Source organism: Ambystoma mexicanum, chromosome 12 (assembly GCF_040938575.1).
Source record: "Ambystoma mexicanum isolate Mex_15411 chromosome 12, UKY_AmexF1_1, whole genome shotgun sequence".
NCBI classification, from domain to species: domain Eukaryota; kingdom Metazoa; phylum Chordata; class Amphibia; order Caudata; family Ambystomatidae; genus Ambystoma; species Ambystoma mexicanum.
The window spans coordinates 924,930,550-924,946,116 of record NC_090936.1 but is presented as its reverse complement, the minus strand read 5'-3'; the positions used below and the strand labels follow the sequence as shown (position 1 = coordinate 924,946,116).

The following is a 15,567-nucleotide window of genomic DNA, read 5'->3' as shown; positions in this document are numbered from 1 at the left end:
TTGTCTCTGGTCACCAGTTATGATCTAGAAAGGATCTATTTTCCACTCAAGGATCGAGCAGATCCTAGTAACATTGTCCTGAAGTCCAGAGTGGTCCTGGATTTGATAATATTTCTGAAAGATGTGAGGGCTACAGTGGTAATCTGACAATGGTATACCATCCAGAAAGGCCTGCCTATCCTCAGCAGAGGCATTTTCCAGCAAGGACCCATAGAGTTCCTCGAGATTGGACCCAGGTTACCTCCGCTTTGTGGAACTGACTTATCTAATATAAGTCCGGCATTTGAAATGAAGAATGTAGACACTAGCAAACGTGGATTCTTGTCTTGGAGTACAAGGGGAAATGTACATCTCCTTACCAATATGGATACAGTCGCTATGTTAAAATTATGTTTTTATCTGCAGGAACCTTGGCTGCTCTCCTCCCCCTATATTGATGGTTATGAAATCTTTACCCAAAATGCTAAGCCTAGCCTGTGGGGGGAGAGCGTCAGGGGGCCTTCTTATCAGGCTAAGGTCTACTCTTGGCCTTCGGAGTACGGTAATCCCTGATATGTCTATCGGTATATTGGCAGTTGAGATCACCGATTGAGAGGGCCTGGTTGCCATCCTTTTGATTGATATCTATTGGCATCAAGGCTAAGCCCCCCTAGAGCCCTTCCTGGAAAGACTAACGGAAATTATTCTCAATTGGAGAACTATCAACACTAAGGGGAAAGGGATTCTTGCTGGTGGTCTGAACTCTGATTATTCTATCTCCTCGGATGATGATTATGGGGATTTGGAACAGGATATGGAGGACTTTCCTCATAGGGGCCAGAAATACATGTGGGGTAGAGTATGGGACCTTTCTATGGAATCTGTCGGCCTGATATGTCTGAATGGTATCTTTGACATTACCCGCCCACTTCTACCAACTTGGCGGAGAGGTCTCTCAACTTCCACTATGGACTATTTCTTTGTAGATCATTCTCTGCTCCCACTGTCCTCTGAAGTTCAGGTAAACTTCAACTCTTGGAGTGATCTGTTTCTTTTTCCCTTCCAACTAAAACTCGGAGGGGGTTCCCGTGACTTGAGAACTGTGGGACAAGGTACGGGGGTACGCTGGTCACCTGTAAATGTAAATATAAATCTCTTTAATGGACAACTTATGTCTACCCTGAACCACACTTCTCTGCTATGGAAACAATTGGTCTTTAACACACCATACTATGATGAGTTTCTGAAATTCTCCACAGTAATATCCAACATAGCCTAAGAAAGGGACACCCTAAAAGAGAACATGCTCACAGCTTCGATGAGGAGCTCGCTAAAGAAAAGTCACATGTACGGAAGCTACTTGGAGAAACCAGAAATCTTGCCATTGACAAGTTTGATAAAAATTCCAAGATTAGATCTATATGGCAAAGATAAAAACATCTGGATAGCAAATAAAATGCAGACTGCTTCAAAATGATGCAGAGTTGATGCTCTGTATTCTGGTCAAAAGGGATCTCGGGGCTTTCTGGGTTCTCTTCTCCGCTCATGAGACTGCTTCAGCTACTGATCAATTAAATATTATCTCTGAGGCTCAATGGGTGGATTTCTTCCCTGGGCTTTTTGGACAAGGGGAAGAGGGTCTCCAAGAATCTGTAATTGGGGAGGTCGTACATACCTCCTTATGGGTCCCTAATATTGACTGTGAGACGGTATTAAGGCTATTTGCCAAAGCTAAGAACTCAAGAGCTTCGGGACCAAATGGTCTGACGAATAATACACTGAAAGCCCTACCGGTAATATGGGCAAAGCTTCTGTCTATGCTCTTTCAAAATATAGTGAGTACTGGTATAATACCCACTAGTTGGCAAACTTCATACATAATTCCAATTTTTAAGAGAGGTCAGCGTAATATTGTAAAGAACTACAGACCAATTTCGCTGATCGATGCAGATTAAGCTTTTTGCCTCTCTGCTGTTCTCACATGTTAACGAGTGGATTAAAGGGAACCATATCCTAGACCAATATCAAACCGGATTTAGGGCTGGCCATTCAACCAATTTATATGGTTTCATTTTAACCGCTCTTCAAGATTCAGCATGGAGTAAATTTGGGGGCACATTATACGTTGCATCAATTGACCTGTCAAATGCTTTTGACTTGGTCATCTGGTCCCGTCGCTGGGCTAAATTGTCTAAGTGGGGTCTCCCTGTAGAATGAGAACTCGGATAGGTGTGAGACAGGGTTGCTCTCTGGCTCCCTGCCTCTTCATTCTATATCTGGCAGATGCCAGCGAGTTTCTTAGGGATGCAGGGTTGGTGAGTGCTAAATTGGGGGATCTCAGGTTCTCATGGTTGGCGTATGCTGATGATTTCCTCCTTTTTGATCATACCAAAGTCGGTCTTCAAAGACTAATATGTAAGTTTGAAGAATATGCTTTAATTAATGGGCTAAAAATCAACCCAAGCAAAACCCGTTCTTTGGTATTCTCTAGGGGGGGAAAAGGGACCAACAGGTTTGGAAAATTGGGGGGGAATCAATTGTTAGAGCACAAAAAATGGTCTATCTTGGTTTCCTGATTTTAGCCCAACCCTCGGTCTGTGAATTGAGACAGTCTATCAGACATAAGGCCTTACCTCTTATTACCCAGACCATTAAGATGGACAAAAAATATGTCAGGTTCTCCTTTAAGCCAGTGGTAGATTTTGTTGAAGGAAACGTTGTCCCAAAGCTAATATATGGCATGGAACGTCACTATTTTGGATATCTATCCTTTTTGGGACTCCATAGAGGGCATTTTCTGGAGAAATGTAATGAAATTGCCTAACAGCATTCCAACTGTAGCTATACAGTTTGAATTGGGTCTTGTGTCTCTGAGAGCCAAATCCTTTTGGCGGGTCTTGGCTCTCTTTCGTTCTTTGCTCTGTCCAAAAGAGGATTCCCTCTATGTGGATTTGGGTAAAATTCTTTATTCACAGGGATGTTTGGTTCATAATCTATATCTCTCTAAGTTCGGAGATCTCTGTGATAGGACCCTGTTGGGCTTATCTACGGACAGGGCAACCCCGATTACAAATCCGGACAAGGTAAAAAAAACTTCTCTACTACCATGATTGGAGCAGTGCAATTGAGAAATGTCATTCTTATCCTTCTCTTAGTGATCTAAAATTTGATTACAAGAAGAGAGGAACCTTGCCTTGCATTATGACACAATTCCCTAACTGTTATTGTCGCTCCCTTCTTCTGAAACTCAGATGGAATATTCTTCCTATTAAGAAAGTTCTGTATAGAAGGAATGTGATCAAAGAATCCAATGCCCTTTGTCGTTTTTGTCATATGCCAGGGGTCATTGAAAATGCCCGCCATCTGTTTTTAGACTGTGTTGAAGTGAAAGGCTCGAGGGCTCTCTATTTGGGAAAATGTTACACTTTGGGACTTTTGGGGCAGATGTTCTTATCTGGTCAAGATGTCTTTCTAATGTAGTGGATGGCCTTGCAGTGGCTGTTTTTTATCAAATCTTTAGACCTCTATGCTTCTTTGATCTGATTGCTCTTTTAATGGATGTTTTAAGGGCTTAGAATAATACCTTCTAAGCTTTTGTAAACTATGGTTGTTTGTAATGTCTTGTTGTTTATGAATTTGGAAACTATGCTGATTTTTGAAACTGTAGAATTTTATATTTCTGCACTGATTTTATACATTTTGTACAAACTGTTCTTATTTTTCTTTAATACATTTGCACTTTTTTCATGAACTGTTCTTATTAAATGCAATTGTAAAGGTTTCATATTTAAACCATATACAAAATAAAAAATATATATATTTTAAAAATGAAACTGGAGACTTACATTAGTACTTAGGTCCAAGTTGTATTCTGGGCTAAAATTAGGATTGTTTTCCTAAGGGAATCCAAACCAGAATTTCACCACACAAATACTATTGTTATTTGAACAAGTGATGCATAAGAGGATAGACAAGGAAGGATCTGTAGGGATAGTTTAATGAGTTATACGGATGATGTTTACATGCAATTGTTGAGGGTGTGCTCATATGGACTGACTGCGTATATGTGATACACGGTCTATTTGTTAGTGTGTTGTATGCGTTATACGTTTTCTTTTTTATTTAAAGTTTAGAATTTCTACTGATTTTAATGAAGTTTGTATTTTAAGGGGGACAGGGTGAGACTTAAATGCTTACAATGTTAGAAAGTGCTTAAGATATTGTCTGGTTTTCTTCTTCACATAACTGGAATGAAATGTTCGATCTTCATGTCTCATAAACTATACAGCTTGAAAAGGAAACAAAATATGTATGTATTGTTATATAAAGTGATCAATACAAGTTTTATTTTCTCAAAAAGTTGGAGCCATCCGCATTATCCTATAGTCCGATTAGGCCATATAAATGTGGTCTTCTGATTTCCTGAATGTCCATAGCAGACCGCTTTCAACTTATGGTGTACACAGTATTGTCCACCATGAGAGTAAAGGTGATTCTACACCAAATTCCAGCCTTCCTCAACTTGTCAACTTACCAACCTGGCTGTTGCAATGCTAGTTTGGTCACCTAACTCTTCCTCAGAATAGAATGGAAGTGCTAGCATACTTGGGAGCAGGTTCTACCAACACCATGTTTCCTGACGTGGAAAAGGTTTTGCATTTGTTTTAAAAGAGTAAAACTGAACCCAGCTGCTTGCCGACTGCAGGAAGTCCTACCCTGCCTTCTTCATCTGATGGAATCTGGTCTGCAATATTCTTCCCTAAGTGTGCTAACCTAGTGGCTGTATCCAGATAAAGAAAAAACAGCAACCCCCACCTGTGTACCAAGAAATGAAATCTATCTGCATTCTTAAATCGCTCCATGCATTAGTTGTGAAAAGTGTGATGCCCTACTGTGTAGACGGAACTAAGGACTTATGATCTACATCTCAACTTTCTGTGGCTTATGGCATGCCCAAGAATTGACTCTGTATTCAAAGATGCAATTAACACACGAGTTGAAGACAGTATTAAGCTCTGCTTTGTGCACCAAATATACTGTTACTGGATAGTGTAACATGCCATTCAACGAGGGGAAAGGCAACACTGACTGCATACCTGACACACACCCCTTTGAGAGACATTTGTAAAGCAGTGACAGTGCGGTCCATGAGCATGTTTTGTGTCTGCTGTTAAAAAAGCCTTACGGTTGCCTGTCTTTAAATCAAAGAGAACTGAAAATAATGAGACATTCATGACTCTTGCGGATAACTGTGGGTCAGGTGCTCAAGCCAGCATTTAGGAAAAGGTGCTACTGTTGAGAATTCAGCTCTGTTTGCGAGGCAATAAAAGTTATATATTTATTTCTACTAAGACTTTCAGTATGTGTTTGATTCAAAGTTGAAATTGCTGCATCAAGGTGTATACAATGTTATTTGGGCTTTTGTCTTGTTTGCACTCTGAGTTTTAAATATTTGCCAGTAAACACGTCCTTTGTTAGATAGTAATGTAAGACCATCTGATTGTAGTATATGTCTATTAAAAGAGATTCATAATACGTTCTAGTAGTGTTATTATTTTGACAAGATTCTTGAGCACATCAGTGAATGCGATGAACATATTGTTTTGAGGAGTTAACTGATTGGCTCCCTCAATTTTGTGTTGAAATATGTCATGTAATCTAAACTTTACTTCTTTATTTTGTTTCCTGTTTTCCTTTTGCAGATATTCTTGTACCAGATTTTACGTGGCTTGTCCTACTGTCATAAAAGGAAAGTGCTACACCGAGACTTGAAGCCACAAAACCTGCTCATCAATGAAAAAGGGGAATTAAAATTGGCAGATTTTGGTATGTGACGAACAGTTCTTTAGTATGCCGATTTGTGTTTTTTTTTACAAAAATGTAAAACCTCTCGCACTCATAAATAATCAAAACAATGTTTTTGTGATATGATTCTTAAAAATGATTTTCTTTTCCATGTTTAAGAATCTTAACTATATAAAAAATGCATGCTTCGACATTGGATCTTTAACAGTCTTACATGCATCAAACAATTCCCTTTGTTGGACTGGGAATCCTGATTATAAATCAAATCCATTGCATTTATAGCAAACTTTAAGTTTTGGCCAATCCACCTCATTTTGTTCCTTTTCCTCAGAATTTTTAAATGAGCTGTATAAGCTCTTCCTCTTAGAGCCTTTTTCAGATTCTGTTCACTGCATCGGTGTCTTCTCCAGCATGGGGTCTGGCATGGATTCAAATGCTCATGAATCTTCCCCGTCAGGCTGGGAATCCTCGGTAAAGAAAAAATCAGTTTGTTCCGTTTCTGAACTGTCTTTCTCCTAATAACCAATCACTGGTGTCTGGGTCATACTGCCCCCAGCCAATGACTGCCCTCTACCTAAGCCCCTCCTCTGGCAGCCATCTTCAGATTTTTACTGCACGTTCAAGTGTTGGGAGTCCTCGTGCTATAGCTCTCGAGCTTTTACTTGCGATTTTTCTAAGAGTTTGCTCTTATTTTTTCGGTCAATCGAGCCTCAAGCTCCATCGATCCATCTTCCGACTAACGGGGACCCGTTTTTCAGAACTTTCTACACCCCTCAAGGGCGATTTTTCAGCGAGTTCACTTTTTGGAGGATTCCAGAAGATTGTTGTAGGCCTATGCCGCGTGGACATGGATGAAGATAGAGGAGACTCAACGCCTCTGTTCAGGATTTGCCCGGGATGTGGACTACGGAACATTTTCCTGGACGATGGGCACTCCCTGTGCCTCTACTGCCTACGTACCGACAAGACTTACGTGGGGGAGGCCTGTGTGTTCTGCAAGGATATGGTGCCCTGCACCATAAAGGACCGTCGTGATCGGCTTAGCAAGTGGCTCCAGTCAGGTGAGCCCCGGTCACACAGCCGCAAGATGAAATCCGAGCAGTGGTCTTAGACCTTTTGAGGGCGCCCCAGCGACGGGGGCCCAACAGAAGGCAAAGCACTGCAAGTCTGTGTACTGGGAGCCATTGTTGCGGGCTCCTCTGCGGCCAGGTCAGGTGCAGCATCTCCGGCACCTTCGACCACGAGCCAACGGTCCGGCTCGGCAAAGAAAAGTAAGTCGGAGCTCCCGGGTAACCTTCTGCAGAAGTCCCGGTCGGCTCTGACGGAGAAGGCCAAGGGGGGGCGTGGGGTTGGCTCTCCCCCCCACGGTGAAGGCCCCAAGCACGACCAAGGTTGTTAAGGACCAGATTCACCTGGTGAAAAGCTCAATTGAAGGAGTGGGGTCGCCCCTGGCGAAGGCAGTCGATACGGATTCACAGGACACTGTCCCCAAATCGAGAGTTTCCCTGCCGGCCAGGAGGGAATCATCTTTTCAGCCGGTAGAGAAGACACCGGTGAAGACTATGCCGGTCATGTCCCTGAAACAAACTCCCTTGATCGAGAAGAAGGGGGGGGGGGCACGGTAGTCCTAAAGGGCACGGACATCTCCTCCTCCGAGGAGCTTGCTGTTCTTGGACCAAAGATTCGTCGAGGCCAGGTCCTACGGCCATGGACCCCAACAAGGCAGATGTGGAGAGTGACGGAGACACCGACGAAGAGGAGCAGGGCGTTCAGGAGCCGGAGGACACTACGCTTCTGCCGCTGACCCTTCCACTGCAATCACCACAGCAGCCACCGCTGCCTTCTGTGGACATCCTTCAGGCACTACACACTCTGTGCTCGAAGATTCAGACAAGGATGCCCCTGTCGCCGGCGGGATACCCCACGGCACCTGGGCCGTCGGGAGAACCCCCGCACAAGAAGAGTTCATCCTTCACCTCCTTACCATCTGTCGCCTCCCTCCGCCCACCGAGGGATGAGACGGAATTGGAGATAGCGACGACTGGCACGGTTACGGACGACGATGTCGGAGTGGATCTCACGTCCTCGCCACCCAGATCCTCGCCACCTGACGAAATTGGCTCTTTTCACGTCATGATATCGCGTGCCTCGGAATGTCATGGCCATAGGGCAAGCACCACAAGTTACATCACTTAAAGGGCACACTTTATTCCTAGTGCACGTGTTATTTCATCTCTTGCAGGGCCCCCACGTGCACCCAGGCCGTGCATGGCCATAGGAATGCATTGAGCTACATGTGCAGCATCTTCTGGGAGTGGCAGGGTGGAGCCATCAAGCAGAGCAAAGGGGCGTGGCTGGGACCAGGCTCTTTAAGCCTGCCCCGCCCGCATGCCAGCGCTTAGCGTTAGTCTGCTCATGCAGCGTAACGCTCACCGCCGCATGAAGTGCTTCTTACCTGTTTTCAGCAATACCATCGCCCGAAGCCTACCATCGCAAGGGCGGATCTTACCTGCTTTCAGCAATACCATCTACTCCAGCAACTCCATCACCTGCAGCGTTCCTTACCTGCTCCGCAGGTCCAAAACTTCCGCGGGAGTTCTTCTCTACCAGCATCCTCGCGGCTGCAGCCATCCATCACCCGCCAACAGATCTTCAGACAGCTGCACCTCATGGGACGTCGCCAGGCCATACCTGCAGGCCAAATAAGGTCAGAAACAACATAAAGACAATTCGCTAAGGTCGCGCACTACAGAACCTTCGCGCTGACCCTAGGGCCCAAACTTACCATCTATTTTGGGACATTGTAAACTCCTCAGGGCTCTGTTTGGGCTCACTTCCAGCACTGCGACTCCGCTGGGCCTTCAGCACCTATTGGGGAGAAAGAAAGACTAGGGATACAAACACTAATCATGGGAAAAAAGACATTGCAAACGATTACAAACAGTAATCATTGTTGAACAACACTTACCCTCGAAGTGGATCAGTCACAGCCGGTCTGGGCTGCCACACACCCGGACCAGTGAAGGAATTAGGTCCAATTAAAGCGCCCCTTCACCTGAGAAGCAGGACTGAGAGCTCATCCTCATAGTTAAACAGGTGAGACTATATGGGCAAACATATGCTCATTCTGGGAAAGGGTTCAAGAATTACAGCCATATCACAGCATCCTCACAACCTCTCGTATCCTGATAGGCGCAGTTTCAACTACCAGAGCAGTCCACAACACAGGAGCAGGGGAAGAAGCCTGATCCAGGGACGCCAGATCCCGGGAGGGCTGCAACCTTGCCCCAACGTCCCCGCAGAGGCCAGGTGAGCGTAACACGGAGTTGTTCCAACGTACTCGAGAGGAAAAGGAGGGCTTCCTGTACCAGCACCGGGAGGCTAAGAGGAAGACAGTGCTGTCTATCCCACTGTTGGACGAGATTTGGGACGAGGGACTGTCCCTCATGAAGAACTCGTCCGCGGCCCCAGTGAAGAGGGACTGGTATGAGAAAAAGTACAGGGTGCTGGATTCTGCACTCAAGTGCTTGAGATCGCAGCCTTCCCTGGTTTTGATGGTCTCGGCGGCAGCTAGGAAGAAGTCTGCGGGCTCGTCTGTGTCGACATCACCACCCGCCCTCCCACCCCGCCGGACAGCGACGGAAAGAAGCTGGACGCCATGGGACGACGAGTCATCTAGTCAGCAGCAAAGACCATCAAGTCTGCCCACGCCATTGTGGCTCGTTACAACAGGGAGCTCTGGTTCAAGATCACTCCTCTCCTGAACTTTCTGCCCGACGACAAGAGAGCGGAAGTGCTGGAGATACTACAGGAAGGCGAGGTGGCATCGGACCATGCCATCATGGTGGCCACGGATATAGCCGTCACAGTGTTCCGCCAGATGGGCAACAGCGTTTGCCTTCGTCAGCGGGGTTGGTTGAAGGCCACTTACTTCTGCCAGGAGGTGCAGTCGAAGGTGTTGGACATACCCTTTCACAAGGATAACTTGTTTGGCAAGACGGTGGATGAGTCCCGCCAGACTATCAAGGCGGACACTGAGACGGCACGCGCTTTGGGCACGCTTCAGCAGCGACGGCCATCCTTTTGGACCTCCAGTGGAAAGTCCCAGGGTTCTTCCAAAAGCTTTGGTGGCTTTGTGTCATCCTACCATCAACCATCCCGTTCTTCGACCCAGGAGGCCACCCGGGGCCGCGGCAAGCCCGGTGGAGGTCGCCGCCGTCACCAAGGTTCCCAAGGCGGCCCCTCTACGGCGAAGCAGGACTAAACTGGACGGGACTTCGGGCCCCCAAGCGCGCACCCCGGCGGGAGGCCGGCTGACTAACTTTGTCGGCGTGTGGAAGACCATCTCCACCGACTGTTGGGTGCTGGACACGCTAGCCCATGGACACACTCTGGAATTCCAACGGAAGTGTCCTCCTATACCACCCGTGGCCAAACAGGAACACCACGTCCCCCAGCTTCTGCTGGAGGTGCGGGCCATGCTGAGGAAGGGCACAATAGAACTCGTCCCAAAGAGACTCCGGGGCTCCGGAGTGTACTCTCTGTACTTCCTCGTCAAGAAGAAGATGGGCGGTTGGAGACCCATCCTGGACCTCCGCCGCTTGAACAAGTAGATCAGATCACAGAAGTTCCAGATGGTCACCCTTAAGCACGTGTTAGGACAGCTGGAAAAAGGGGATTTCCTGTCGTCATTGGACTTAGAGGATGCCTACTTTAACATCCCCATACACAAAGGACAGCGCAAGTTCCTGTGCTTCGTGTTTCAAGGGCAGCACTATCAGTTCAAGGCCCTTCCCTTCAGACTAAAGTCAGTGCCAAGGGTCTTCACCAAGTGCCTGGTGCCGGTGGCAGCTTGGCTGCGTCTCTGAGGGATTCACGTTTACCCCTACCTGGACAACTGGCTCATCCAAGCGAAATCTACAGAGATCGCCGTCGTTCACACAGCGGAAACCGTCCAGCTGCTGGTGGAGCTGGGGTTCTCGTTGAACTATGCAAAATCTTGCTTGGTGCCATCACAAGACGCACTGTTTCTGGGGTCTCGACTCGTCACAGTGTCATGCCTGGCGTCCCCATTGGAGGAGAGGCTAGTGGCCATCCTGGGAAAGATGCAATGGCTGTTGACACTGAAGATCGCAAGGGTAAGGGCCATAAAATCCCTTCTCGGCATGATGTTGTCATGCATATACCTCGTTCGACTGTGCAGGCGGCGGATGCGGCCACTGCAAGAGTACCTCGACGCCCGTTGGATCCAGGTATCGGGAAGCTTTGAGGACAAGATCTTTCTTGACGAGATGTTCCGTCGAGCGATACAGTGGTGGGGTGTCTGTGTGCATCTGTCGGCGGGCACGGACTTCCAGACCCCGCCTCATCAGGAGACTGTCACGACAGACACCTCCTTGGAAGGATGTGGCACGCACATCGGAGGTCTCTACGCAAGAGGCCTGTGGCTGCTGGAAGAGAAGTAGTTACATATCAACATTGTGGAGCTCCGGGCCGTGTTTTGGGCCCTCAAGGGCAAGGTGGTACAGGTCTTCATGGACAACACCACCGCGATGTTCTACATCTGGAAGCAGGGGGGCACCAGATCCCCAGCACTCTCCAGAGAGGCTCAGGACCTATGGCACTGGGCCGTGGCCCAGAGGATTTTCCTCGTCCCGTTTCATTTGGCGGGAGTGAAGAACATTATTACCAACTCCCTCAGCAGGGAGCTGCGCTCATGCCACGAGTGGGAGCTTCGGCAGGATCAAGTGGATCTTCTGTTCCGACGATGGGGCAATCCCCACATCGATCTGTTTGTGATGGCGACGAACACCAAGTGCCGGAGGTTCGCCAGCAGGTTTCCCCAGCCAGGGAGCATGGGGTATACATTCTCTTTCCCCTAGGACAGCCTGTTCCTCTATGCATACCCCCCTTTGCCGTTGCTTCTGCGACTCATCAATCAACTCAGACGGTCAGGTGCAGGATGATCCTCGTCGTACCGGCGTGGCCGAGACAAATCTGGTACCTGGACCTTCTGGACTTGCCAGGGTCCCCTCCAACGAGGCTTCCGACGGACGCAGATCTGCTCGCCAGGGAAGGAGGCGCAATTCTGCACCACAACCCATGGTCGCTGAACTTGCAGGCCTGGCTCCTGCAGGACTAGAGTTTGGAGGATACGAGATCCCGGCGGACTGCAAGGAGGTACTTGCCAAGCCCAGGGCTGCTTCTACTCTTAAGTGCTACTGACATAAATGGAAGAGGTTCACCGTCTGGTGCCGTGCACAGAAGATAAACCCTCTATGGATTACGGCCCCTCAAGTGCTGCCGTACTTGCTGTCACTGGCCAAGGCGGGGCTGGCGCATGATTCATCTAGCGGCTATCTCACGCTACACTAGAACTCCGGGGTGGTCGTCGCTGTGGTCGCACCGCCTGGTCAACGAGTTCATGAAAGGACTTTTCCGTTCGTTCCCGCTGGTGAAGGCTCCGGCCCCGGCGTGGGTGCTGACTAGGCTCATGGGTCCTCCATTCGAGCCTCTGCATTCAGAGCCGCAGAAATTCTTATTGTGGAAGACAGCGTTTCTTGTGGCCATCACCTCCGCACAAGTGGGAGAGATCCAGGCCCTCTCCTGTAAGCCTCCGTACTTAACATTCCACGAAACAAGGGTCATGACCCCTCCTTCATGCCCAAGGTGCCATTGGACTTCCATCTCACCGAGCCCTTGGTGTTACCTGTTTTCTTCCTGTCGCCTTCGTCGCCGGCTGAGAGGACTTTGCACTTTCTGGATGCGGCTAGAGCGCTGAAGTTCTACGTGGACCGCACAAAGAGTTTTTGGAAGACATCACAGCTGTTTCTGAACTTTGGTCCTATGAACCAAGGGAAGGCCCTCTCCAAGGCTTCCATTTCCATGTGGCTCTCCGGCTGCATCACCCATTGTCACTGGTTGGCAAACCGGCCGTTGCGTGGCCGTCCGAGAGCCCATTCGACCAGAGCGATCGCTGCAACTACAGCGTTCCTGTCTGGTATGCCCCTGCTGGACATCTGCAGGGCTGCTACGTGGAGGTCGACGCACACCTTCACGAGAGTCTACTGCGTCGACCGGGATTCCAGGGAGGAGTCCAGATTTGGCCAAGCAGTGCAGCGCAACATGTTCGCTTGAAGGTGAGCCTCGGAGGTAAGAGTTGCTTAATGTTGAGATGTTGAAATGCTTAATGTTGAGCCTTGCCAACTCCTGTGGTTGTGCATGTGTGTACTGCTATGCATTCTTTATTCATGAGCATGTGAATCCATGCCAGACCCCATGCTGGAGAAAGGAACAAGTTACTTACCTGTAACTGTTGTTCTCCAGCCTGGGTCTGTCATGGATTCACATGCGAACCCTCCAGCCTACCCCTCTGCGGCTCTTCTCTTGGTCCTACTGCCACTTTACGTACTACCAAATCTGAAGATGGCTGCCAGAGGAGGGGCTTAGGTAGAGAGCTTTCATTGGCTGGAGGCAGTATGACCCAGAGACCAGTGATTGGTTGTTAGGAGAAAGACAGTTCAGAAACAAAACTGATTTTTTCTTTACCGAGGATTCCCAGCCCGACGACAGGGAATATTCATGAGCTTGTGAATCCAAGCCAGACCCATGCTGGAGAACAACAGTTGCAGGTAAGTAACTTGTTGCTTATCGATTTTTGATAGATTGGATTGTCTGTCTCTTGGGTTTAAGGAAAGGTTTCTTTGTTCCTTTTGAACACATTTCCGGCCTGCTGCTGAACATTTTATTACTGCTTGGTTGTTTTGGGCTGTTTGCCAAGCGATTCGAACTAAAGCGAGATTAAAGGCTGAGCCGGCAGCCATGAATAGGGGCTGTACTTCAGGAGAGCTCCATGACACTGCCCTAGCAAACCTAATTTGTATTGACCCATGTGAAAACTTCAAATGAGAATGGAGTACATGCCCCCAAAGGAGTAAAGAAGGAAGTTGACATAGAACTTGGATTGTGGGGAAAACTGTGGATGAGCCCGAGTCGGGAGCCTTGAACCTGTGGCACCTTCATGATGGTGGGTGGCTCCGCACAGTGAAGCAGTGGGACCAGGGCAGTGCCTTCTGTGGGAAAGCCTCCGAGTCTGCGTGGAGGCCACCTGCAAGATTCACCAGGCATGTGGCGGTGCATCAGAGTGATAACGCAACAAACTGTGACCCAAAGGAAGGAGGAGAGTATGCCCGGTGACTCTTGAAAGGAATTGAATCACAGGGTATCAAATGGAATTGAATCCATGATCGCTCAGATTGTGAAAAATCCTCAGCACAACCTGTGAGTCTGTGCTGAGACTGCGGGGCCTTCTGGGAGGTGACGTGGCACCGGAGCACAAGTATTGGAGGGGAGAGTTTGGTTTTTGACCCCGCTTCATTACATACTGCACTCGGGAATCTGATGCATCCTGAATGCAGAGATGCTCACCCCTACAGTGGGTCTCTGCAGTGAACGCAGCGGAGCTCTAGGGGGACAGGATGAAATGGCTACGTAGCCTGGGATTCCTTGAGAGTTGAGAGCAAGCCAGTACAAGCAGAACAGATTTGGATCACTGCAAGCCCGAATTGTGAAGCGATTTCAGCATATTCGGAGGGTACATGACAGCCTTTGCACTGGTTGCCAAAAGGTGAGATTTATGGTGGTATGCAGTAACCTTGACCATTAGAGGCTGAGTGGCTGTTGAGAGTGCACAGCATATCAGAAATCATTGTGCTGACCACAAGAGCACTGTTGGAATCCAATTGGAGCAGACTGAGTGTGAAGAAGACAGATGGGCAGCCACAGAAGGGAGTGTGACACGTTAACATTTATAAATATACAGAAGAATCAGCAGCTGGGTCCTTGACTGCACTGCAAGGAGGAGTAGTAGATCAAATTCCTACCTCAGATATTTTGAAAGCTACACAAGATTGGAGAACCACAGTGGAGAATAACATAGCTGCAATTGGAGTGGATGTATACTTGCTTAGGCAAGACCTGAAAATGTTATCAGAATGTCCACCTCAGAATCCAAGGTGGCAATAATAGAGGGGAGGATTAAGGTGTATATTATCCAAATATTAGAGCTATCGCGTGCCAATGTCACTCTTGAGAACTGCGTGGACGATGCGAACGGGAGGGCCCGCTGCTGTAATGACAGGGTGGTGGGCCTTCAGAAGGCGAGTATGGTAGGGATCCAATGGGCTTTGTGGAAAAAACTATTTCTGACATGAATAGGAGCATGGAGAGGGCATTCCCATCCTGCTCTTGGACCCGACCACACGCTATCATCGATGGGATCGTAAATTATGGTGACAGAGAGACCATTCTTAAGCATGCAAGGAACAATGGAAGCCAGAAATTGAAATCTACTCTGCCTGCCTTTCCAGATTATATCCAAGGGGCGCAGAGATCCTGTAACTCCTTCAGGGAGGTAAAGAATCCAATCCGGTTCATGCTATTCTATCCTGCAAAGTGAAAGTAGTCTATAATGGAAAGACGCTCCTTTATGATACACAGCAATGATGGAAACCCAGGGCCTTAATATGGACAGAGTTCAGGAAGGATCAAGCTCTGAAGAAGATAATGCATTTATGCAGTAAGGAGAGAATGAGTAAATCAACCAGTTGTACACAAGCCAGAAAGGCAGACAGAAGAAAGCGTGGATTGTGGCGTGCAGGATAGTTCGATAATTCCTTGTTGCAGGAGGGGGGAGAGGCTGGCAGACTGAGTAAAGCAATGATGTTTTCTGTGCTGGCAAGAAGACATGGTTATTCATCATTGGTGAAGTGAATCTGAAACATG

The 15,567-nt window shown here is 47.9% G+C and overlaps 1 protein-coding gene across 2 annotated transcripts in view; it reads left to right on the top strand.

The window, feature by feature from the left end:
• CDK17 (cyclin dependent kinase 17) overlaps nt 1-15,567 on the top strand; it is a 1,505,117-nt gene that overhangs the window by 1,193,094 nt on the left and 296,456 nt on the right. For both annotated transcript variants that reach the window (XM_069629414.1, XM_069629415.1), the window contains one exon: nt 5,682-5,805. In XM_069629414.1, the coding sequence (XP_069485515.1) occupies nt 5,682-5,805 (124 nt within the window). The remainder of the gene's footprint in view (nt 1-5,681; nt 5,806-15,567) is intronic.